Source organism: Danio aesculapii, chromosome 5 (assembly GCF_903798145.1).
Source record: "Danio aesculapii chromosome 5, fDanAes4.1, whole genome shotgun sequence".
Classification (NCBI taxonomy): Eukaryota; Metazoa; Chordata; class Actinopteri; order Cypriniformes; family Danionidae; genus Danio; species Danio aesculapii.
This window is the reverse complement of record NC_079439.1, coordinates 58,363,955-58,389,923: the sequence shown is the minus strand read 5'-3', so window position 1 is coordinate 58,389,923 and position 25,969 is coordinate 58,363,955. Positions and strand designations below refer to the sequence as shown.

The 25,969-nt window shown below is 37.0% G+C and overlaps 1 protein-coding gene across 3 annotated transcripts in view; it reads left to right on the top strand.

Moving 5' to 3' along the window:
• Positions 1 to 24,912, top strand: part of clip2 (CAP-GLY domain containing linker protein 2) — a 67,321-nt gene extending 42,409 nt beyond the window's left edge. Inside the window, exons 6-17 of one of the 3 annotated variants that reach the window (XM_056458541.1) lie at positions 1,257 to 1,454; positions 1,593 to 1,696; positions 5,446 to 5,506; positions 10,200 to 10,250; positions 11,124 to 12,089; positions 14,533 to 14,590; positions 15,873 to 15,956; positions 16,115 to 16,271; positions 20,371 to 20,530; positions 22,664 to 22,852; positions 24,252 to 24,314; positions 24,395 to 24,912. In XM_056458541.1, the coding sequence (XP_056314516.1) occupies positions 1,257 to 1,454; positions 1,593 to 1,696; positions 5,446 to 5,506; positions 10,200 to 10,250; positions 11,124 to 12,089; positions 14,533 to 14,590; positions 15,873 to 15,956; positions 16,115 to 16,271; positions 20,371 to 20,530; positions 22,664 to 22,852; positions 24,252 to 24,314; positions 24,395 to 24,406 (2,103 nt within the window). In that variant the 3' untranslated portion in view covers positions 24,407 to 24,912. Of the gene's footprint in view, positions 1 to 1,256; positions 1,455 to 1,592; positions 1,697 to 5,445; positions 5,507 to 7,526; positions 7,632 to 10,199; positions 10,251 to 11,123; positions 12,090 to 14,532; positions 14,591 to 15,872; positions 15,957 to 16,114; positions 16,272 to 20,370; positions 20,531 to 22,663; positions 22,853 to 24,251; positions 24,315 to 24,394 lie in introns of all 3 variants that reach the window. The other 2 variants (XM_056458540.1, XM_056458543.1) reach the window with 2 other exon arrangements.
• The last annotated feature ends 1,057 nt before the right edge of the window (positions 24,913 to 25,969 follow it).

The window sequence follows — 25,969 nt, the reverse complement described above, 5'->3', positions numbered from 1 at the left end:
AGCACATTGCACAGTTTCACTTTGGGCATGTCTGAGTTTATTTTTGCTATTTTAAGGAAGAGTCTGTACACCTGATGCATGGTCTTAAAGGGTTGTCCTTATTCCCTTAATGAGTTATGAGTGTGTTTTGGGCATAACGGGCATTCAACAAATCAGAATCTCATATTCCCTTTAAGAGGCACACCATGGTGCATTTGCTATGCATGGTGGATTTTGTTAGCGAATGAACTGAATGCTTCACTAGTGAGAGGACCATCTGCACAAGGTTAAAGACCATCTTCCTAACAAGCCTGTTTCATTCAGGCTCTTCCATTCGACTGTGAAACTGATTCGGCAAACGGTGATGGATGCGCTACACTGAAGACAACCATTACATATTTCATTTCAGAATTTCGTTTGAGCGCTAAGATTTGTTTCAAAACTGTTTCTAAATTCAGCTCAAATTTCCAGCAAACTAATAAATAAACAATAAGAATGAAGTTCTCCTGTCAACCATCCTATCCAAACACGCTTCCTATTCTTTTGCACCATCACCATCATATCCAAATACACTTCCTATTCTTTTGCCCCTGTATGGTGATCCATATGTCTCTACAACCCGACAGTTGGACAAATCTAAACAGAAGGTAATAAAAACAAATATAATTATGCATTTAATAAATAATAATAGTAATAATAACGACCCTGAACAAGTATATTATAATGAATAAACTGGCTACAACGGATCTGGATTCCACAAAAAAAGCCCCCTGAGGTGAAGATAAAGACAATAATATTTATTTCTACGTTTTAATCCTTTAATTTTTCATGTTCAAAGATATTTGTGTGCTGCTGTACATCCCTGTGTGTGTAATAAGCAATGTTTTTGGACCTGCATAGGCTCATATCACTAACGCGGTCTTCAAATAACAAATAAAAACCCTGCGCCCCAGACTTTAGACCAGCTTTTAGTTGGTCAATGGCGTAGTCTTTTTCAGTTGCCTCAGAATAGCAACATTCCAACAGTGTGCCTTAACACCTCCTTTTCAGACAAGCACAACCATGGGCGCACAAATGCTATTTCTGTTTAAACAATGTGGTGCAAAACATGCAAAATGATACCTAACAAAACTAGCAAAAACACTTGCTTCGAACCTGGTGCTGCATTGTGCTTGGTGTCCGATAGGGCCCCATTTCTTTATCACATCAGTTTATTATTTTCTTTGACCTAAGATATATTAAGTAATTTTTTTTTTTTTTTTCTGTATTTCTAATAGTTGACAGAGACATCATCGAGGTATGCACGGAAGATCTCAGGGACCACAGCTCTGCAGGAAGCCCTGAAGGAGAAACAGCAGCACATCGAGCAGCTCCTGGCAGAGAGAGACCTGGAGAGGGCCGAAGTCGCGAAGGCCACCAGCCATATCTGCGAGGTGGAAAAGGAGCTGGCGGCGCTGAAGGCCCGACATCTGCAGGTGTGACTCAAACACAACACCATTCATATATGTCTATATACTAGATTAACTGACAATTACAAACCTGAACATGCCATTTAACACCACAATTGTATGAATTTCTGTAGCACAAATGACCTTTTCTCTTATCTCATTCAGTATGCAACAGAGACGGAGAGCAACCTACAGCAAGTCCGAGCAATGCTGGCAAGCACACAGAAAGACAAAATGGAGCTGGCCAATCAGCTTGAAGAAGAAAAAAGGTAAATGTTTTATTGTAAATCCACGTGTTGTACAGTTGTATGCTGACATTTCTTTGCCATGGTGTTTTTAATTAATCTTTTATCACGTTAATAAGTTACATATTGAAGAGCATGACACTGGGGTAAGCTGGGACATGTCTGTCAAATGTTTTGATTCACTTCAAATGTTGACTATATAGATATTTTTTGGAAACAATAATAAAACAAACAGTATATAATAATAAAACATAGTATAATAATGATAACATTTTGAAATCAGAAATGTAGGCACCTTATATGGGTCAGGGGCTGGTTGCACCAGCAGTGGGTAAGTTAAAATATAGCCTAGTTGTGACTTAAAGGGACAACAAGTTAGGGTTGACGTGATACCAATAACCATCTTTCGATACTATACCAGCTGAAGTATCACGATACCAAGTAGTATTGCGAGACTGTAATTCATAACTCAAATTATAAAGAAAATAGTCAGAAATACTATATTTTATGTTATAATAGCCTACTTGAATTTAATTCATAATTCCCTTATTATCGAAAAAAGTATTATTTGCACGTCACTTCACCTTAAATGTATTCAATCTTTTTGTTTATTTTGTAGATAACTGACCAAAAAAAAAATACATTAAAATAAAGATACAAATTATACCAAATGGAAATTGTTACAAAAAGAGCATCTGTCCAACAAAATTAGGCTATATGAAGTGGTCAAAATTGTTTTTATGTTTCCAGTTGCTATTTTGGGTTTTTCATCTATTGTTTCAGGTAACAATCCAAAGTCATATAAAATTTCACTTTGGGAGTCGTTCTTTTTAAGAGATTGTCACGGTCGTTGTAGCTACTAAATCATGTTGACAGGAACAGAAATGAACCGGTTCAGATGTGCGTTTAAACTGAAGCGTCAGAAAGCGTGCAATAGGCTACCCTAAAATGCGTGAATTTTACACAGTTTTGCAACCTTAAAGGGCTCCAAAGACTGTTCAAATAAAATAGTCTATTGTACAAACGTGAGAGCATTTTAGTGACATTTCCTCATGCTCAAATCTATTGTAGATAGACCATTAATGACGATACTACCGTTTACAAACTACCGTGGCACCGCCAGTATCTTGGAGCCGTAGTATCGTGATACTACCATAGTACTGGTAAACCGTGCAACCCTACACTAAGTTACAATTTACGCACTACTAAATATTTTTGTGTTGCACCACTGAACTTCGTTTAAACGCAATGTTACGTTCCAACTAAATACTTATGGCAGCCTCCCCCCATGAATAATGGTAGAAAAGAAACAACGGTGTAATAAGTTAAATTGAGGAGCTCGCAATGTCTTCCAGCCTTTATTTTCTCCCAAATCTTGCTTTTTTTTTTGTTTTTGGTTTGTGAAAGAAGTTTCATTTTCTTTACAAGTTAATTGTATCCATCAATTAAAACAGAATTTCTTCATGACTGAGTTATTCTCCCTGCTCTTTTTTCTTTCACGTGTACGATAAATAAAAAATGTTTGATATCTTCATGTGTATTTCGCGTGCATGCAGGTGTGTGCGTCGTCTGTTATTAGTGACTGACTGTAATGTAATGTTCTATAAAATGTAATTTATCATTTAATTATCATAGGACAGTTATATATAGTAGCATTTGTTGCAAAATTTTAAATGCGACTACACACAACTTTATGGAGACCATACAAGCTACTAACTACGGTTTGCCCTAAGAACATGTGGTACAACCAAATTGAGAACAAATTTAGTTACAAACTAGCTAGTAGTGTGGACTTTACGTTCCAGTTTAAGAAAGAATATACGAACAGCTGGTGCAACCCTACCCTGGTCTATATCATACACCAGTACAAATAGTTAAAAAATATTTATAAAAATTTCTATAATAAATTAATATTTTTCAATATTTTAGTTACATTTAATTTATTATAAATAAACTGTATATTACCAAAATTATGATCTAGTGAGTGGTACATTGATTATCTGGGAATAACGCTTAAATTAATAATCAATAATTCTGACTATTACAGCCAGTAAACTATATTATTAATACTATTTTCTACAGTTTTCTGAGCTCAACCATTTTGGGAGAAAATTTGGCTAAAGATTATCTTTGAATTATTTAATAAGTCCAATAATATATTCATTCTTTCATTCATTTTCCTTTCGGCTTAGTCCCATATTTATAGGGGTCGCCACAGTGGAATGAACCACCAACTATTCCGGCAAATGTTTTAATGCAGCAGATGCCCTTCCAGCCACAACCCAGTACTGGGAAACACCCATAGAATTCACACACTACAGAATTTTTTTGTTTTGTTTTGTGTACCCAATTCACCTGTACCTTATATCTTCGCACTGTGTGGGAAACCGGACAGCAATAATATCCAGCTGCAGACCCCCAGTCCTACACACGTTTCAGGACACACAATCCCAGCCACACAATCTAGGCTTCCAAGTGGAAGGGACCTTCAGCACTTGCTAACGTTTTCCTAATAGTTGATGCTATTACGGCTGGAAATGTTACTTTTTTTTTTCATTACTGTAAGGGGTAGGTTTAGGTTCGGGGTAGGTGTTGACATTAATAAAACTCTCCAGCTTACTGTGATGTTGGGTTTAGGGTTGGGGTAGGTGTAGACACAACAGGTTTAAACGACAAAGTAAAATATCTCCTCATAAACTACGGTCAAAATATTATAGTTCATTCATTTATTCATTTTCTTTTTGGCTTAGTCCCTTTATTTATCAGGGGTCACCATAGCGGAATGAACTGCCAACTTATCCAGCAAATGTTTTATGCAGCGGAAGCCCTTCCAGCTGCAACCCATCACTGGCAAACATCCATAAACTCATTTACACACATACCCTTGTGGGGGAAACCGGAGCACCCAGTGGAAACTCACATGAACATAGAGAGAACATACAAGCTCCACACAGAAATGCCAACTGACCCAGCTGAGGCTTGAACCAGTGACCTTCTTGCCGACAGCACTACCCACTGCGCCACCGTGCCGCATGTTATAGTTCATTCATTCATTCATTTTCTTTTCGGCTTAGTCCCTTTATTAATCCGGGGTCACCACAGCAGAATGAACCGCCAAATTATCCAGCACATGTTTTACGCAGCGGACGCCCTTCCAGCTGCAACCCATCTATGGGAAATATCCATACACTCTTGCATTCACACACATACACTATGGACAATTTAGCCTTCCCAGTTCACCTGTACCACATGATTTTGGCTTTTGGAAACCCGGAGGAATCTCACGCGAACGCAGGGAGAACGCAGCCCCTGCCTAGATTGTGTGGCTGGGATTGTGTGTCCTGAAACATGTGTGGGTCTGCGGGTCGGCAGCTGGATATATCTCGCACCCAAAGGAAACCCACGTGAACATAAAGAGAACATGCAAACTCCACACAGAAATGCCAACTGACCCAGCCGGACTTGAACCAGCAACCTTCTTGCTGTGAGGCGACGCTAACCACTGAGCCAACGTGCCGCCCCAATAATATATCCATATAATAAATAATTGTGCGCCGATCTTACCCTGCTCTCACAGTAATACACTTGCAAGTAGTGTATTTCTACAATGCCATTGTTTACACTTGTTTTGCATGGTTCTGCATTAATGTTAGTAGGTTTCAGTAGAAATTTCATAACTATTCTCTGCTAGAAACAAAATAAATATTTATGCTTTGTTCTGCAATTCAAGAATGAATTCCCTGACATCTGGTGGTCATTATGTGTTATGACAGGAAAGTGGAGGATCTTCAATTCAGAGTTGAGGAAGAGTCCATTACCAAAGGAGACCTGGAGGTATGAGCTGCTGCTTTACATATTTTGCATCAAAATCCTTATAAGGAAAAGAAAAGGATTTCTATGGAGATACCTGATTTGTTCGAAGATAGTTGAGGCTCTTTCTTATATATTTAAAGAATTTTTTAAAGTCTTTCCAAAAATTTGTGGACACCAAAAACGTTGGATGAACTGTACTTTTACAGCCTGGCATACATCTATAAAAATGTCATATGATATCCACTTTGACCTAAACAATTATCATATCAAATAAATCTTCTTCAACTAGTCTTATACACTGTAATGCTGATTGTACAACCACACCCTGTCTTGTTCTTCGGTTTCTTCACACTTTGCTATTTTTATCAGTTAAAGTAACACTAGGCCTGTCACAATAATCAATTTATCGACTTATTGTGCAATACTTGGAGATGACATCAATCATTTTTGCCATTGCAATATATATTTACAAAATCACAAATAATATGAAAGCCATTTTATAATGTCATTTACATGTCAACGTTTTTCAATTGGACATTTACCCAATAGGACATTTAATAATATATATATATATATATTAGTTCATTTGTCTTTTTAACATCAAATTATAGAATCTAAATAACCTTAAGAATGCTAAGTATTTTAATGTGTTAATGGCTATTTGCAATTTTATGCTGTTATATAATAATTATATAATCAGAGGAATAAACTGATCTCAAAACTGACAATAATATTGTTTATCACATCAATATCGCACCACAAAGTTACTTATGGTGACAGGCCTAAGTAACACTCCTCCATTTTTGGAAGTAGGCTCATTTTACAACTCCCCTTGAGTTAAAGTTGAGTTGAGTTTTCCAGTTTTTAATTCACTCACCTTTTTGAAAGCATTTAGCTTAGCTTAGCTTAGCATAAAGACAAAAAGCTTGACTGTTCTGTTGTTGTCATGTAAAATGTTGCTATTTTCTAGGCACATGTGGCTAGGGACTATGCTCTCATTCTGACACTATCATTGCAGCCATGGTATGGCAACAAATGTCCTTAATTATTATGCTAGAATTAAAATACACGTACCGGCCACTTTATTAGGTACATCTTACTATCTTACTGGGTTGGACCCACTTTTGCCTTCAGACCTGCCTTAATCCTTCGTGGCAAAGATTCAACAAGGTACTGGAAAATTCCTCAGAGATTTTGGTCCATATATACATGATAGCATCATGCAGTTGCTGCAGATTTGTCAGCTGTACATCCATGATGCGAATCTCCCATTTTACCACATCCCAAAGGTGCTCTATTTAATTGAGATCTGGTGAGTGTGGAGGCCATTTGAGTACTGTGAACTCATTGTCATGTTCAAGAAACAAGTCTGGATGATTCGCGCTTTATGACATGGCTTATGGATGGTTATGCGTGAGAATCCCAGTAGATCATCAGTTTCTGAAATACTCAGACCAGCCCTTTGGCACCAACAACTCTGCCACATTTAAAGTCACTTAAATCACCTTTCTTCCCTATTCTGATGCTTGGTTTGAACTGCAGCAGATCGTCTTGATCATGTCTACATGCCTAAATGCATTGAGTTGCTGCCATGTGATTTGCTGATTAGAAATGTGCGTTGGACTGGCGTACCTAATGAAATGGCCGATAAGTGCATAGTTCCTAGCCGTATCGACCTAGAAAATGGCAACTTTTCAAGCTTAGTTCACTGTGTAACTACAAAAGATTTAAGCTTTAAATAGGAAATTTATCGAAACTTTTTTCAGATTTTTGAGCGAGATGCTAATGGTCTAATCTGATTCAACGATTTATGCTAAGCTAAGCTAATATGCTCTCATTAGACTCGTAGATCAGCTGATGATGGTAAAACTCAACTGTTTAACTCTAGGGGACATATAAAATGAGCCTATTTCCAAAAGAAAATAGAGTGTTCCTTTAATAGCTGAGACCTGTTTTAGGCGAAATTTTCTGTGCTACCTATGTATGTCTCTCTTTCTCTTTCTTTCGTGTCTTTCCTTCCCCCTCCTCTCTTTCTCTGTAGACTCAGACCAAACTGGAGCATGCCCGTATTCGGCAGCTCGAGCAGTGTCTGCATTTGGAAAAGTCCAAAGCAGAGCGGCTTCAGAAAGAGTTAGAGGAAAAGATGGTAAACATGCAGGGAGATGAAACACCCCAGCCTGTAGCCATCGGTCCCATTGCTTTGCTTTTGTGGCTTGTGCTTGAATAAGCAGGCCTGAGATCTCCATCATTCCCTCCATCAAACCCCTTTATAAATGTATTAATTTGATCTGACATGTTTGTTAGGGCTGTAGAGATATATTTGAACTTCAGCTTACTTTAATTTCACAAAAGTAGTTGCGTTTATATTGTGGGTTTAATTTTAATGATTCTGAGCAAATGCAATGCTCCGAAGCCCCAAAGTTATGAGTGTTGGAGATCTTTGCCTGTTTCTGTGGGGGCAACACTACTCTTAATAGCCAGAAACTGCTTTTTTCACCTTTCATTTGCTAAATATTTTTTCATGTCTGTCTCCTCCTGTTCTCTGAGCATCTCCCTGAGACCCTCTGGTGGAATTAGGGAATAATCATCTCCTTATTTCCTCACATTAGCCTTCATATAATTTTTTAGATGCTGAAATAGAGCCTCCAGGCTCTGAAAAGGTTTTGATAAAACTCCTTCTGACACAACTCCTCTGTTAGTAGCCATGTTTTTGTTATAATTAGAGATAGTTGCTATGGCATCAATCTTATTATTGGGTAAACATTCATCTTCTGCCCCAAATATTTTGCACAAACTACACCATCAGTCTTTTTTGCCATACATCTGAAGACTATGATATATTACAGACATGTGGATGGGCCACCATAGCAACACCCTACACTGTACACCTAACGACCACCCAGAAACCCCAAAGATGTCATGGTGCCTACTTCCAACACCCTAACAGCACTATAGTGACCACCCAGAACACCCCGGGCATACCCCAATGACAATTGGAATACCTCAAATCTACAATTCTGTTTGGCTATTCCAGGAATGTGGTTGGAAACCTTTGAGCTAGAATACTTTAAACACTTTAAGCATTTAAGCATTTAGCAACATTAGTATGATTACAAATGCTTATAACACGCTCCCTGTCTGCTAGTGCCTCTCTTGTCTGCCAACAACCTCTCAGAAAAACCAAGAAACATGGCTTGGGACATAAGATTCCTTCCCGCCGATTCGTTTCTCATTTTACGAGGGTCAGACAAGGGAGCAATGTCCAAAACAACAACACTAGCCACATGAATACACCAGAGATCTGGTAAAGATTTATTTTTCGTACAGGTTACAATTTCTGCACCTGTATGATTGCTCGCAGAGAGATTTTAAAGACTTGGAGGGGGTCACACATCGGACTAGAAGCCCATATAGTCATACCACATCTTTTGACACTGGCAATGCCATTTGGTGTCTGTCTGCAGCAAATAGAAAACAATGTAAAGAAGTTGAGATTCACGTGGAGTAGGCCTTTAGCCAGATGTTTATGAAATAGTTCTTCTCACTCAGTGCAAGCAGTGTGACACATTTACAACCCGGCCTACTGCACTGCGGAGGTGTTGAAATGTTTTGAAAATAGTATAATGTCAGTTAGCCTTTTCGAACATTTTTGCCAGCAAACATATTATGAAAAATCAACTTCATTTGAAGTATACTGGGGCCTTTAGTGACCTCCCAGAGCAATTCTGAGTTGTTTGAACTACAGAAATTAGTTTAGAATGATCTTAATGAATAATGCAACAAGGATGAAGCATGTAAACTGCATTGACCTGCATTATGAATTGTGCAACTTTGTAGACCCACACATGTGTTGCTTAGACTGACTTTGTTAAAATATTTGTGTCATATTTCTAATTATGGCATAGCTTTCCACCCAATTAGGCTAATTAAGTAAGGACTGAAAAAAAACCCACAACAGCAAATGCTTGATCCCGGCCTGGCCTGAAGATAGTGGCAGGAAATATCCGCCTGACCTAGCCCACACGTCGGGTTGGGTCAAGTCTGGACTCTGGCTCGGGCAAAGAATCTAAACACTCCTCGACAGTTGTTAAACTCTTGTGCCAAAGAGCTTGCTCCTGTCCTGCGCCTTTGAGCCCCGTCCACACTCGTCAACGCTACCATGCTGACCAATCAGAGCTTGCACTATGCATAGTCACAAGGTGTAGTTTCATTTTTTGAGAGGTGCGCATCAGGGTCGGCATAACCCACATTGAGGGTTTTGCGACTGCGCTAAGGCTGCGCCGGACCTTATGCATGCACTTGATGCAGAAGTATAAATCAGCCTTTAGCAATTCATTAGGGATCTACCAAAACAGCCTGGTAACTGTATATGTTCCAAAGTTAACACCTGTCATAGTTAACACACAGTTTTACCGCCTAGAATTGCAACCAAAACATCCCAAACACCATAGTAACTGACTAGCAATGCCCTTGTATGCACCTTAGCAACTGCTTACCAGTATACACCCTAGTGACCATCATAAACACCCTAACAAGTGCCTAGCAACACTGGCAACCCCCAATGAGGTTATATTATGAGGGTGATGTGCATTGACAAGCACCACTCACATTTGAATCAATAGCAGTGTAGATTTGGCTGTCACTGTGAATGATGGTGAGGGAATCCAGCACCATCCAGGCACTCTAATCAACAGGATTTCAAATTTATCAACAGGTCAGAGGCAGACTCCAGCCAACACCCGCGAGGCTGGGCAAGAGTGTCAAGGTGATATGAAGGGGGTAACATCAACTGTGTGGCTTCCAGAGTGACCTTTCTAATTTAAAGATGAACATTATATGTAGACGTGTGCTTTTCTCACTTCTCTCCTGTGGTTTAAGACTATGAACTCTTGTAGACTGATCTGATCTTTGATAACCTCTAATGATATTTTGCTTGAAACTATCCAATCTTCGGATGACTCGATGACTAACATTGGTGTGCTCTTTGAGATATATTTTCTTTCAACATAGTTTGGATTCTAGTAGTGATTGCCTGTGTTCCTTTGGACTTGCAGTGTGCTGTGCCTTGTCATATTTGCCTGGCTGCTTTTAGATTGAGGAAGACTTGAGGAAAGCTTGCTTGGGCTTGAATTCTACAGGAATGCTGGTGTAGTTTAAGGTTGCACTATATCTGCTTTTGTGCACATGCACGAGTCATTATTTCAAGAAATGAACATTCATTGAAATGTTTTCAGGGCAAGCAAAATGCTTTATTTGCTTCTCATGCCTATAATGTCTTTCCGATGCATGTCTCTAGTTCAAGTGGGCAACTCTCAAAGGTTCTCAAAGGTAGAAAGATCATGGCTTTTCAAAATGTATTTTGTATTGGACTTCCTTATATTATCTGCTTGTTTAGTAATAATAATTCAGAATTTGTGACACATTTGTTGTGAAATTGCATCTACCACACAAGTTAAAATAATTGAACTCAAACGAGCAGGAAAATCATCCTGCGAATAAACTAGAGAGAGTATTATTGTGCAATTTCTTTGACAAATTATTGTCCAAATTCTTTGAGAATTGCCCCAGAGCTGAAAAGAGGATTTGACATATAAATGGTGGAAGATGCAGGATTCATCACCCTTTCTCTGTCCTCTAGCAAACTACAGTTGAGGAGAAGACTCGTGTTATGCAGCTTGAAGAGGAACTGGCCTTGCGCAAGGCTGAGGTTGAGGAGCTCCAGGTTCGATTTCAGAGAGGCTCCTCTGGTCCGGCCACAGATGCTGAAGATGGAGAGCCGGGCATAACATCCGAAACGCTGGTCTTGCGGGAACAGCTTCTCTCGGCGGGCCGCGAACGCCGTGAAGAGAGCAGCCAGCTGCGCCAGAGGTACGAGGCATCTCTGAGCACCAGCCAGAAAGAAGCCGAACGCCTTAAAGCCATTACAGAACGTCAGGGTCAAGAGATTTCTGACCTGAAGCAAAGACTTCAGCAGGCCACTCGAGAAAACATGGAGATGATGGACAGCTGGAAAGCCAAACTGGACGCTCTGGTTGGAGACCATCAACGTGCTCTTGAAGAACTGAAAGCCTCATTAACGACAGATCATGGGTCTGGTGAGATCAATGGAGGAGAAGGTGAAGGAAGCGTGCCTGAGATGAGAGCAGCTCTGGAGGGCTTAAAGATGGAGCACCAACTGGAGTTGGAGAACTTGAAGGCCAAACATGAGATCGATGCTGCAGTGATGACTAAAGAGCGTGAAGACCTACGCAGCCGGCTTCAGGAGCTACGGGACCAGCTTGAAGACAGCGAGGAGAACTGGAAGATCCAGGTGGAGACCAAGAGCAACCAGCACACTCTGGAGATCAAAGAGGTTACAGAGAAGCTTCAAAAGGCTGATCTGAGGATCGGAGATCTGGATAAGTCTCAGGAAGAGCGTGATAAGGTCAACCAACTTCTCAAAGAGCAGCTAATGCTCGCTGAGAAGAAGATGGTAGATTATGAGGCCCTGCAGAAGGCTGAAGCTCAGAGCCGAGCTGAGATCCTCTCTTTGCAGGAGAAGCTCCGAGTCAGTGAGAACCGTCTGCAGGCTGTAGAGGCAGATCACACCACTCAGGATGTTAATGTTAGTGACCTTTGATCCAATAATCAATTCAATTACTTACAAAAGTTTAGAAAGCTACCCAGCAGGCACAGGATGTCAACATGACGTCATATTGACGATATACCACAATGTAATGGGACGTTGCATTTTGTTTGGAAAGGAAAATCGGGTTGACGTCAAAACTCAACGTCAAGTTGACATCAATGTTCAACATCAGATCGATGTTGCATTTTAGTTACTTTCCAACGCAACCTAAAAACAACTTAATATCAAAGTGTAATGATGTTACAGCTTGACGTTGTTTGGATGTTACCAATATGATGTCTATCAGACGTTGGATTTTGGTTGCCATACCTGACATGTCAGTATTTGACATCAATATGTCGTTGGTTTAAGATGTTGGTGTGACGTTGGATTTTGGTCACTTTCCAACAGAACCTAAAATCGACAAAATATCAACGCCATTTAACGTCGTTATTGGACATCAAAATAACATTGTCCTTAGACGCTGGTGACCTAAATCTAACCTAATATTAATGTTTTATGATGTAGTGTGTCTGCTGGGCAGTGAAAGGGCCATGAAACTCCTTCTTTTAGTAGTGGGATCATCCCAAACTTTTGAAAAATTCTATAAAAGTAGTTGAGAGAAGTAATGAGTGGGAAGACAACAGCGTATTTGGATTCAAACAATATCTCTTTCTCATATATATATTTTCACACATTAGTTTTGTACACTCCCTGTACATTGCACAAAAACACCTATCTTGCGAATGCTAGAAATTACTTGGCAGATTACTGCACAGCGTGCATTTGCACTTTACATAGTACACATACAGTTGAAGTCAAAGTTATTAGCTCTCTTGTGATTTTTATTTATTTTTTCGTTTTCAAATATTTTTCAATTGTTGTTTAACAGAGCAAGGAATTTTTCACAGTATTTCCTGTAATATTATTTCTTCTGGAGAAAGTCTTATTTCTTTTATTTCGGCTTCTCGTTTTTATTTTTTTTAACCCATTTTAAGGTCAATATTATTAGCCCCTTAAGCAATATTTTTTTTGATTGTTTACTGAAAAAAAAATCATCACACAATGATTTGCCTAATTACCCTAACAACCCTAATTCATCTAATTAACCCAGTTAAACCTTTAAATTGCACTTTAAGATGAATACTAGTATCTAGTATGTAATTATATACTGTCATCATGGCAAAAACAAAAGAAATCAGTTATTAGAAATTAGTTATTAAAACTATTATCCTTAGAAATGTGTTTAAAATGTGTTTTTTTCCCGTTAAACAGAAATTGGCAAAAAAAAAAAAATTATAGAGGGGGCTTAATAATTCAGGAGGGCTTCAACTTCAACTGTACATGAACATGTCTGTTAAAGCTCAACTATTAAAGTGACAGTTTGCACAAATATAAAAATGTACACACTATTTACTCATCTTCAGGTGGTTCTAAACCTTTATATGCATCTTTTTCTGTTGAACACAAAATAATTGATTTTAAAGATTGTTGGAAACCAGTAGCAAATGACATCCATAGTAGTAAAGAAACGTACTATGCAAGTTGATGGCTGCCTGATTTCAGCATTTTTCAAAATGACAATCTCTGACAGGTTTGGAACAAGCGGAGTGTAAATGATGACAGAATTGTCATTTTTAAGGAGACAATCTCTTTGTGGCTTATTTAGTGACATTTGCGTTCAGTTAACCATTTGATTTGTTATATCAATGAGCTGTGAAAACACACTGTAAGCAGCAATGCTCACAAAGAGAATCCACCACATTTGTGTCAAAGAAGATTATGGATGAGAATAACATCCAAAAAGCAAAAAAACAAGCACACGCTTTCAATCCCTGAATGCATGTTTGATTACGGTAGCAAATTGCCATATCGTAACTCCTAATTTAAATAAGAGAACTATTGTACTCACAATGTAAAAACAGAGTACATGGAAATAGTGCATTAAAAGCTCTCCTAAAATCATTGTCTTTTAAATTGTGTAACACAAACACATCTGTCAGAATCTCAGAAAATGTAGTTTAGTTCATGTTAACTGTTTCATGTTAACTGGGTTATTTTGTAGACAAGTCAAAAAGTGCACAGGTCTGCATTTGGAATTGTTTTTATATATTTGAATGATCCTTATGGGATGAAAAATTGTCCAAATGCAGTTTTGTCATCTATTAGGATCCTCAAATTGTTCCTGTATGAGTTTCATTTTTCTATTGAACATATAATTATTTTGAACAATATTGGTAAACAAAGCGTTGACAGTAGCTAAGTTGACCTTAATAGCAGGAATGTATTATCATAGAAGTCTCATGCTGTACATTTTTCAAAATATTTTTTGTGTTTACTTGAAATGAGAAACTCGTATGGGTGAGTAAAAGATGACAGAAGTGTTTGGGTGAACTATCCTTTTTAAAATGTAATTTTAATATGTTTTCTCTCCATTCAGATGATTGAAAATAACGACAACTCTGAAGAGAAGATTAAACTAAAACAAAATGTGGAAGGTATGTATTCAAACAAAGACAAATTATGTTTCTCCTGTTATCTAATAACTGCTGTCATGTTTTCTCTTTTACATTTTAAAGGTTTTTTTTTTTTTGGAAAAAAGATTTCTCATGATCTCCATTTATTTGATCAATAAAACAATAACATTTTGAAATATTATTACTGGTAAAAATATGTGTTCATTTCGCTGCGGTGATCCCTGATCTATAAAGGACTAAGCCAAAGGAAAATGAATGAATGAATGAGTCAAAAAATATGTGTTTTGTGTATATGTTTTTTTGTGTACATTTTTTAATTTATTCCTGTAATAGAAAAGATGTTTTCAGCAACTTAACGCTAGACGTATGTCACATTATCCTTAAAAAGAATTTTAATATGCTAATTTGGTCTTAAAGAATTTTTTTCGTAGATTTTTTTTATATAAATTTTTAAATAGTTCTGTATTCAAAAGTTTATATCTTTTCAGTTTTCTGTGGAATTTGTGATTTTTTTATTTATTTATTTAATTTTATTTTTTCAGGAGTTTTTGATCCAACATTTATTTGAAATAGAAATCTTTCATAACAAAATAAATGTGTTTTGTAATGCATGCTTGCTTAATAAAGGTATTCATTTCTTCAGTAAAAATCTTACTGACTCCAAACTTTTAAATATTGGCATATGTGGACAGTGGCATAAAATTTTTATTTCACTTCACTTCACTTCACTTTACTTTACTTTACTTTACTTTACTTTACTTTACTTTATTTATTTATTTATTTATTTATTTATTTATTTATTTATTTATTTATTTATTTATTTATTTATTTTTAAATTTTTATTTTATTTTATAATTTTTATTTTATTTTATTTTTTACATTTATTTATTTTATTTTTTACTTTTATTTATTTATTTATTTTTTACTTTTATTTATTTACTATGTTTTATTTTTTACTTTTATTTTATTTTTTACATTTATTTATTTTTTATTTTATTTTATTTTTTACTTTTATTTATTTATTTTATTTTTTACTTTTATTTATTTATTATGTTTTATTTTTTTCTTTTATTTAATTTTTTACATTTATTTATTTAATTTTACTTTTTTTCGTTTATTAATTAATTTTTTTTACATTTGTTTATTTACTTTTATTTATTTATTTTATTTGTTAAATCAGAAATTATACAATACAATTTAAAAAGGTACACAATTCAAACTAAATACAAACTGTATGGTTCTCTCTCTTAAACATATCTCAGTATGTGAAATATGTTCTTTATGCTTTAATGTGTTTTGTTAGAAACTCTGGAGAAACTCACAAAAAGGGAAAAAGAAGTGTCCACTCTAACAACCCAAGTAGATGCCCTGAAGACCCAAATAACTGGTAATTATCACTTCTTTGCCCAATCTTCTTCAATCATTTTTGTAAAACAGCAAATATAGGTACTATATACTGCATATTTAATATAACATGGGATGATACTAGTAATACTTGATGATATACTGTATGTAACAATAAACTTTGCTGCATCTTGTCTGCAGCCTTGGAGGAAAAGGTTCGTCTGGGAGAAAAAGCAGCAGATGGACTCATTAAGGAGAAGACCCGTTTGGAGGCAGAGCTGGAGACCATGACTAAGAAATCCCATGATGCATCAGGCCAGCTAGTCAATATTAGCCAGGAGCTTCTGAAAAAAGAAAGGTAAAGAGACGAGCATTGTGATTTAGTACTGGTGTAAGTGACTGGTTTTAATGATGGGAATGACATCATGTGCCATTTGGAAATTGACCACTTATTGGTTCAGTTAATGAAGCACTTTTAAAGATGTGCTTTGATCTTCCACTTGATTCACTCCACTTTATTTTATAGAAAACCTTTTTCTGGATTATATTGATTTCCAAAACACTAGGATGAATCATATCCCAATCTGCCATTGCTGATTATAATAGTCTCCCGTTTGAGCTAATGAATACAATTAAACTGATTAAAACTGTGGCCAAAACATCATTTAGCCTTTTCAATCAATCAGTGCTGACAGTGATTACCTGTTGTGTTCTGTCTAAATACTTTGGATGAATGACAGGGGAAGAGTAGGAGTGTAATGGTGTTTTCAATACAGGCCTTTCAGTTTTGCACATGTATTGAGCATGTGAGCAGGGAAAAGAAAATAGCAGACTAACAATATATACACTACCTGACAAAAGTCTTGTCGCCTATCAAAGTTTTAGGAACATTAAGTTTGTTTCCGTTTTAAGAATATAAAGTCATGGTGCAGTGGAAAAAGAATTAATATTGTGTATGACTCCCATGAGCTTGTAGGACTGCATCCATAGATGCTGGTTCCAACAGGACTTCTGCAGTACTTGTGATGATTGGGATGCAGTTCAACAGATGTATTGTCGGATGTTTTGTCATCCCATCAGATGTTTTTTTACCTTCTGCCACTTTTCCAAATGATCAACTAGAAGTCAAGTTATTATTTGTTGCTCTTACAACTGGGATCGACAACAAGACTTTTGTCAGGTAGTGTATAAGGACAAAGACAAGAAAACAAATGGCAAAAATGAAACAACAAACAGCTACAGAACTTGTAGTTTTAAGAAGAGATTTAAAATTGTTAGAAAGAGACTTAAAATTGTTGCAATGTGTTTCATCCCTAATGGTCCCGTGAAGTGCTTTGAAATGTGAATTTTTGTTTGATGTGTGATGTAATTTGACCTGAAACATGACGACAGGGCGGGACATAGAGTAGCCTTTCCTTAAAAATGTCAACTGAGATTTTCATCTCAGCTCTATTAGTGAGAGTGGTTGAGCTAGATGTAACATGTCAGATACCAGAGACCATTTGATTGATGAGAAGATTTGACGAGATACTAAAGTTTGAGGATCTATTTAGGCGGAAGCTACAAAATTTGGATGCTTGCATCTTCTTAATGCAAATGTTGTCACTGTTTTGGAGCACACTAGACTAACATGCTAATACTAACAGAGTTGGGTGTAACGTCATGACGACGTATGATTTTGTTTGGAAATGAAAATCGGGTTGGCGTCAAAACCCAACGTCAGGCCGACGTCATTGTCCAACATCTAACCTAAAATCAACCAAATATCAACGTCTACTCTTGTTAGACCTTGACGTTGTGTGGACTATACCACTATGACATCTATCAGACGTTGGGTTTTGGTCACTTTCCAACACAACCTAAAATCAACCAAAAACATAATTTGACGTCATTATTGGACGTCAAAATAACGTTGTGCTTAGACGCTGGGCAGACGTTGAATTTTGGTCACCTGACATCATGACTTAAATCGAACCTAATGTGCCTGTTGGGGTTTTTGTATTTTAAAATAAAGCGTTTAATCTCATGTTACACAATGCTAGTCAAACTAATGCTATTAAGCTCATATTCACTGTGACTGTAATCACTTTTATATTTCAATACAAAATAAAGGTGACTGGACTGTAGTGTACTTTAAATTTAATCGCCAAAAACAGGCATATAAACACCTTATTCACATTACACATTACACTCTCACATACACAGGCTAGTGTATCCTCAAATGTTTTTTATGCTGTATCTTCATGTATAGACATCAAAATCAATACAGCATAGAGTAAAAAACAATTACTGCAGCATTGCCATGTGCAGAATGTTGCTGAAAAAGTATTTTCACATGCCGAGTGTGTGCAAGTTCATCGTTTGTGCTGTGGGGTGCTTCTTTGCAGATAATCAGAATAACGACAATTATATTTAAGTGGGAGTTAAGAGGTTTGCATGCATCTTGTAAACATCTTACTGCAATTAAGCCCTTACTAAAAGTATTAGAAATAATTGCATTATTAGTCACTGACTCACATATTTTGATTGCTATCAAAGTGTTTACATGCAATCTGTATAGGGAAATACTTTAGTAATGAGACGGAAATTATGTGAATTAAAAGACTCAAGGCTGAAGCTGTTTCTTTACTCAAGGGCAAATGCAGATTGAAATGATTACACTTTTCAAAGGTTTATAAGACGTGTGAATTGGAGCCATGTAGGTATAAGATGATGCAGTTTTTCAATTGAGATTGTAGTCTTTTAACAATTAATCGTGCAGTTTAAAGCTATCGCCACAATCATGTGTTGTTTAATGCTTTTGTTAAATGCTGTTTGTCTCATGCATATGGTTGTATGCTTATCTGTAAATATTAAAAGTATTTTCATCATATGATAACAAACTGTTTAACTCTGACTTTAAAGGGATAGTTCATGTGAAAATGAAAATTTACTGAGCATTTACTCACCCTCAAGTGGTTCCAGGAGTTTTTGTTCTGTTACTGAAGAAGATATTTTGAAGAATGCTGAAAACCTGTTACCATTGACTTCCATAGTAGGAAAAATAAATGTTGTGGAAGTTAAAGGTTTCCAGCTTTCTTCATAATATCGTCTTTTGTGTTCAACAAAAGGATGATTGGAACAAATGAAGGGTGAGTAAATGATGACATGATTAAAATTTTATGGAGGGAACTACCCCTTTAAGATGTAAGTCATGTTATGCAGAATAATAGATGGGAACCTGAGCAGCCGTAAATGCTGGTAATATAACAAACATATGAAAAGCTCAATTTTATGTAACATGACAGTGATATAATGCTATACACTAGCTGACAAAGGTCTTGTCATCGATCCCAGTTGTAAGAGCAACAAATAATACCTTGACTTCTAGTTGATCATTTAGAAAAGTGGCGGAAGGTAGATTTTTCTGATGAATCAGTTCCACCCCAGCTCTCCACTTTCATGTGCGACACCTCTCCCAGAGTAACATGCCGGATCTGTTACCCCGATCTGTTCCGGGACCTTGCAATTCACAAATGAAGCACTGGTTGAACTGCATCCCAATCATCACAAATACTGCAGAAGACCTATCTTGGACCCAAGATTCTCACAGAAATCAGACAAGTTTGGTGAAGGAAAAATCATGGTTTGGGGTTACATTCAGTATGAAGGCATGCAAGAGATCTGCAGAGTGGATGGCAACATCAACAGTCTGAGGTATCAAGACATTTGTGCTGCCCATTACATTACAAACCACAGGAGAGGGCAAATTCTTCAGCAGGATAGCGCTCCTCCTCATACTTCAGCCTCCACATCAAAGTTCCTGAAAGCAAAGAAGGTCATGGTATTCCTGGATTGGCCAGCCCAGTCACCAGACATGAACATTATTAAGCATGTCTGGGGTAAGATGGAGGAGACATTGAAGATGAATCCAAAGAATCTTGATGAACTCTGGGAGTCCTGCAAGAATGCTTTCTTTACCATTCCAGATGACTTTATTAATACATTATTTGAGTCAGAGTTTTAGGAACAACATATAATAACTTGACTTCTGATACCAAATGATCAACTAGAAGTCAAGTTATTATTTGTTGTTCCTAAAACTTGGATAGGCGAGAAGACTTTTGTCAGGTAGTGTACTTATCCTTTCGATTATGGTTGTTATTCAGTGAAAGTGAGAGTGTTAGGTATATTGTGTCTGCGCTATTGAATATTGCATGTGCAGAGCCCTCAAATCATCAATCAAGAGCTTCATTAGTCTACTGTCCATCATTGTTACCAGACTAATAAGCAGCACTTACCAGTTGGTCAACATTGATTAAACCAAACGCGCACACAAACTACAACACAGGATGTAATTTTAAGTGTTTATGGGCTGTGTACACACATTTGGTCCGGAGTCATATTTATGTGTTCATAAATGTCAACTTAATCTCATTGTGTCTGTGTGTGTGTATGTTCATGGAAATGTGCATCAGGAGTCTGAACGAGCTGCGGGTGTTACTGCTGGAGTCTCCGCGTCACTCTGCTGGAGTGGATCGGGATCTGAGCCGTGAAGTTCACAGGGCCGAGTGGAGGATGAAGGAGCAGAAACTACAAGATGACATCAAAACCCTGAGAGAGAAACTTTTGCTGCTGGTGAGACACGAGAGCAGAAACATACACACAACTGCTGCTTTATTGAATTGTTTGTACATTTAAATTTAAGATAATTATCTTATCATTTTCTGTCTTAAAATGTTTGAGGTGGTAAGAGGTTGGTATTCTTCTATGCTCATCAAGGCTGCATTTATTTTCTTCAAAAACAAAATAATTGCGAAGTCTTTTCTCTCTGTGTGTTTATGTGTGTATATACTAAATACCTATATGTTCACATATGTCATATGATCCTTCAGAAATCCCTCTAATATGCTGACATGCTGTTTAATAACATCATTATATCAAAGTTACATAAAAAAGACTGGTTATGTGTAGAGCTGGGTGATTCATCGTAAAGTAATCGCAAATGACATTCAGAACCTATAACCGTTAAAATTTTTCCAGGTCGATTTTTTTCTGATTACTTTCCCTTTGATAATGGTAGGATGGTGGACCCATTCTTGAGCCTTACTTTGTACTACATTAATGATGAATGGAAACTGCGCCAGAGATGCCTTGAGATGACATATTTTCCATTACATGAAAATTATTATTTACATGAACATATTTGTTTACAGAAGATTCAAGAAATGCAGTGTTTAAAATATTAGTTACAGGATATACAAGAGTTATTTTATTTAGAAGAGATGCTGCTTATTTTCTACTTTTAATATGAATTTTTTTTTCCATCAAATTTTTCATTTATTTTGTATTATTTGAACACAGAAAAAAACATGCCGTAGACCAGGGGTCACCAAACTTGTTCCTGGAGGGCCGGTGTCCTGCAGATTTTAGCTCCAACTCTAATCAAACACACCTGAACAAGCTAATCAAGGTCTTACTAGGTATACTTGAAACACCCAGGCAGGTGTTTTGAGGCAAGTTGGAGCTAAACCTTGGAGGGACACCGGCCCTCCAGGACCGAGATTGGTGACCCCTGCCGTAGACAATCAGCATATAGGAGTGTGCATAGATATACATGTAACAATCAATATACAGGTTGTTAAATAATAATATTAATAATAGTGCCAACAACAAGAACAATAGTGATGGTAAAAAGGAAAAACTGAAGAGTAAATGACAAAGACATGCTAAAACAAATAAAAATAATAAAATAAAATAAATGAATACATGTACACACACAAATACATATACATAAAACAAATTTCTAAACCAAAAAAGGCAATAAACCAAATCTTAAAATGATTAAATCTTAAAATTAAGTAAAATTAAGCCAGTTAAAAAAAAAATCAATAAATAAAAGAATGGTAATAGACAAATAGAAATAGGTATTCAAAACCATGCTGAAAGAGCTGTAAGGGCATCCGCTGCGTAACATATGTTGGATAAGTTGGCGGTTCATTCCACTGTGGCGACCCCAGATTTATAAAGGGGCTAAGCCAAAATGAATGAGTGAATGAAACCTGTCCGTGAACTATGAGGGCAAAAAAACAAAAAACAAAAATACAACAAATAATTGTTCATTAATCGTAATAGAGTTAAAATTTTAGGACAGATCACCCAGTCCTAGTTATGTGTCATTAAGGTTAATATATTTATACAAATTGTGATGCACTAACATTTAATAGTCTAGGGTTGGTATACAATAGCAATAAACAAAATACATTTTTAATTGCTTAAATTAAATTGATCAAGAATAACAGTATATTTTTATCTAAGTTAATTTAATTTGACTGTCTATTTAACATGCCCCCCCCAACACACACAGACACACACACACACACACACGCACACACACGCACACACACGCGCACACACACACACGCGCACGCGCACACACACACACACACATTTATTATGGTTTATAATAACTGTGCAATAAAATTACAATGTTGGAATGATTTCTGAAGGATCTTGTGACACTGAAGACCTGAGTAAAGACTAATCACAGGTATAACTGATATTTTTTTCATATACATTTTTTTATATTTAATTTTAAAAATGTATTATAATATTTGACACTATTTATGTTTATTACATTTTTATTGTTTGCAATACATACTGAAAGACGGTTTGCGCCTCACTTTGGAAATGTAAATGATTAAAATATCAGTGATTTAGATGTTCACTTATGTATTGTGCAGTTTGATCAGTATGTTTTCCTTGTGTCAGGGTCGGGAGAGGTCGTCTCCAGACCATCGCCGGTACTCTATGATGGACCCGTCTACCTCAGATACAGAGGTGACTCGTCTGCGTCAAAGGCTGCTGAACACTGAAGATGCTCTGAGGAATGCTCTGGAACACAACCAACACGTGGACCAGCTAGTGCAGGCCATGCGCACCCGTCCAGACAAAAACCAGGTACAACAAACAGACAGTAAACTTAACACCTCAACAGTCAACCTGATTTTTAATTTGTTATTTTGCTAAAATGTTTGTTGTTGCCTTCTGTAGTTTTTTGTTTAATTTATGGTAGCAGTAACTGTAATGGGAGTGTTATAATGGGTCAATAAAATGTGAGCTAGTACAGTTCTAAGTTCAACTAAGAGTTATTGGATGTTTATTTTAGCAAGTATGTTAAATGCTGTATATTTTTGTATTCAATTTCTTAGAAGTTTATTTCAATTTTCTTTATTTTGTGATCTTAACTATAACTAGGCTCTGGCAAGCAGAGTGGGCTATCTACACAAGGCATTTCTGGAAAAACTATATACATTTATTCATTCATTTTCTTTTCGACTTAGCCTTTATTAATCCGGGGTCGCCACAGTGGAATGAACCGCCAACCTATCCAGCACATGTTTTACGCAGCGGATGCCCTTCCAGCTGCAACCCATCTCTGGGAAACATCCATGCACAATCATTTGCACTCATACACTATGGACAATTTAGCCTACCCAATTCACCTGCACCACATGTCTTTGGTCTGTGGTGGAAACCAGAGCACCTGGGGGAAACCTACGCAAACGCAGGGAGAACATGCAAACTCCACACAGAAACGCCAACTGAACCAGCCAAGGCTCGAACCAGCGACCTTCTTGCTGTGAGGCGACAGCACTACCTACTGCGCCACCGCATTACCCAAAACTATATACATTTGTATATAAAAAACACTTGATCCTCATCTCTACTTCCTGAAACTGACAATTGTAAAATCTGAAATGTTTTTCAGCAGCTAGCTGTCTGCAACTCTCACATAGTTGCCCACTGAAGCAACCTAGCCAGTACCTGGATGGGAGACTACATGGGAAAGCTAGGTTGCTGCTGGAAGTGGTGTTGGTGAGACCTGCAGAGGGCTCTCAACCTGTGGTCTGTGTAGGTTGTAACATCCCAGTATATTGACGGGCACTCTATACTGCTCAGTGAGCACCGTCTTTCTGATGAGACTTTAAACAGAGGTCCTGACTCTCTTTGGCTGTTAAAAATCCCAGGATGCCCTTCGACAAAGTGTAGGGGTTTAACCCTGGCATCCTAGCCAAATCTGCCCACTGGCCTTTGTCCATCATGGCCTCCTAACCAGCTCCATATCATAACTGGCTTCATCACTCTGCTCTCCACCAATCAGCTGGTGTGAGGTCTGCGGTTTGGCGCAATATGGCTGCCATCACATCATCCAGGAGGATGCTGCACACTGGTGGTGGATGAGGAGATCCCCCAATCCCAATATGTAAAGCACTTTGAGTGCCCAGAAATGCCCTATATAAATGTAAGGAATTATTATTATTATTATTTTATTTTCTCCTTTTCTTCACCTTCACAGGCACATGCTAGTGCAAACTCTGCAAATGGAATCCATCAAGAAGACACTTCCTTCACACAAGAGGTTAACAGAAATTCATTCAAACTTGGCAATCTTAATATTCTGAATCTGTATGTTACCCTAAACCTTATATTTCTTTCTAGGAAGAACACTGATGAGGGCTAAAACTGTTCAGAGGAGTATTGGGAACGAAGAAGCCAATTTGATGCCTAGACCTTTGGACTAATGCTTCACTGAGCATCTTATGTTCTGTTTACAGTTAACACCAAAACTATGAACTTTATAGATGAGCAAATGAAAACACAAATATCTAAAATGATCGGAGATGCTAGGAAAAAAGTGTTTTTTAAGGTCAGTGGTACAAACACGGACAGACCGACACTCTGTAGACTACCTCCGAGATGGACAATGATGTCTGACTTAAACAACACAAGAGCCGGTCAGGATACTTGAATCCTCGGAAGGAAAAACACTATAGTCCCGGTTGCCGTTTCAAAAACATTTTTGGCCTCAATTTATACCGTTAATTTATTCGCCATTTATGCGTTTTTTCTAGAATGGTCTATTCGGAGAGATAAACCGGCCAGCGTAGGGTTTGAAGAACTGGTCATTAGATACTGTAGCAAACAAGAAAATAAAACAGACAGGCTCCTTTATTCCACACCTGCTCATTCCTGTGTTGATTTGTTTTTATATACTGAGATGTATGAATTACACAGTGTCAGAATTAGCAAGTTAAGGTGCGCTATGGAGTTTCAAGAACCAGTATTGCGCTTTCAGTCAATATTAGTGCATTACCTTTGGAATATTGTCAGCTATTAGAAGATTATGCCAACTCCCAAACATGTAGTTCAAATCAAATCAGCCAACAGCTTTCATTTGCTGAATCATCCCATATAATTATTCAGGTGCGACTTAAGTAATGGTGTAACGGATCACAAAGCTCACGGTTCGGATCACATTATGGTCTTTTAGTCGCGGACTGGACCATTTTTTTGGATCAGGCAAAAAGTGCAGGAGACAAATGTAATTTGCTTTCAATTTATTACAAAAACAGTGATGCAAGACACCTTTTGTTTTAACAAATTAAAAATAAAATCTGTAATTTTATTAATTTTTTATTTAGTCTCATTTTTAATAAATGATTCAGTTATTCACTCATAAATCGCCATGTTTCATTGCTAGATGATCATTTTTGAAGAATTATTCAGTGGCATATTTTTGATGGCTGGTTGTCACCACCTATTGGTTAAATAATGTAATTGGCTGGCTACAATTTTTTTTTTTTTAGTATCAATTAAATGTATATGACAGTGATTTTAATATTTATCATAAACATCAGTGGTTTTATCTAAACTCTAAGCTGTTATCCCAGTACTTCTGTGTTATTTGACTGTTTGTAACTTCATAACTAACTCAAAAGACTAAAGACTGAATCTCTTTCTTGATTTTTGCGTTTTGCAGCGATTTGAAGGATTAATAAACATATGCAAATCACCATCATTTATAATTTATGTTGCGTGGGTGTTGAAATCCCGATCCTTTAATGATTAATTGTGCAGCTTACACTGAATGCATTAATGCAGGCTAAACAAGTAGTGCCAGAAAACACCTTTAATAACCTAAGAAACCCACCACATCCCAAATAACCTACCACAACTTCTTCCATCATCATTATATTTTACAGGAAAGCCTAAATGCTTTTATACATGTGATTA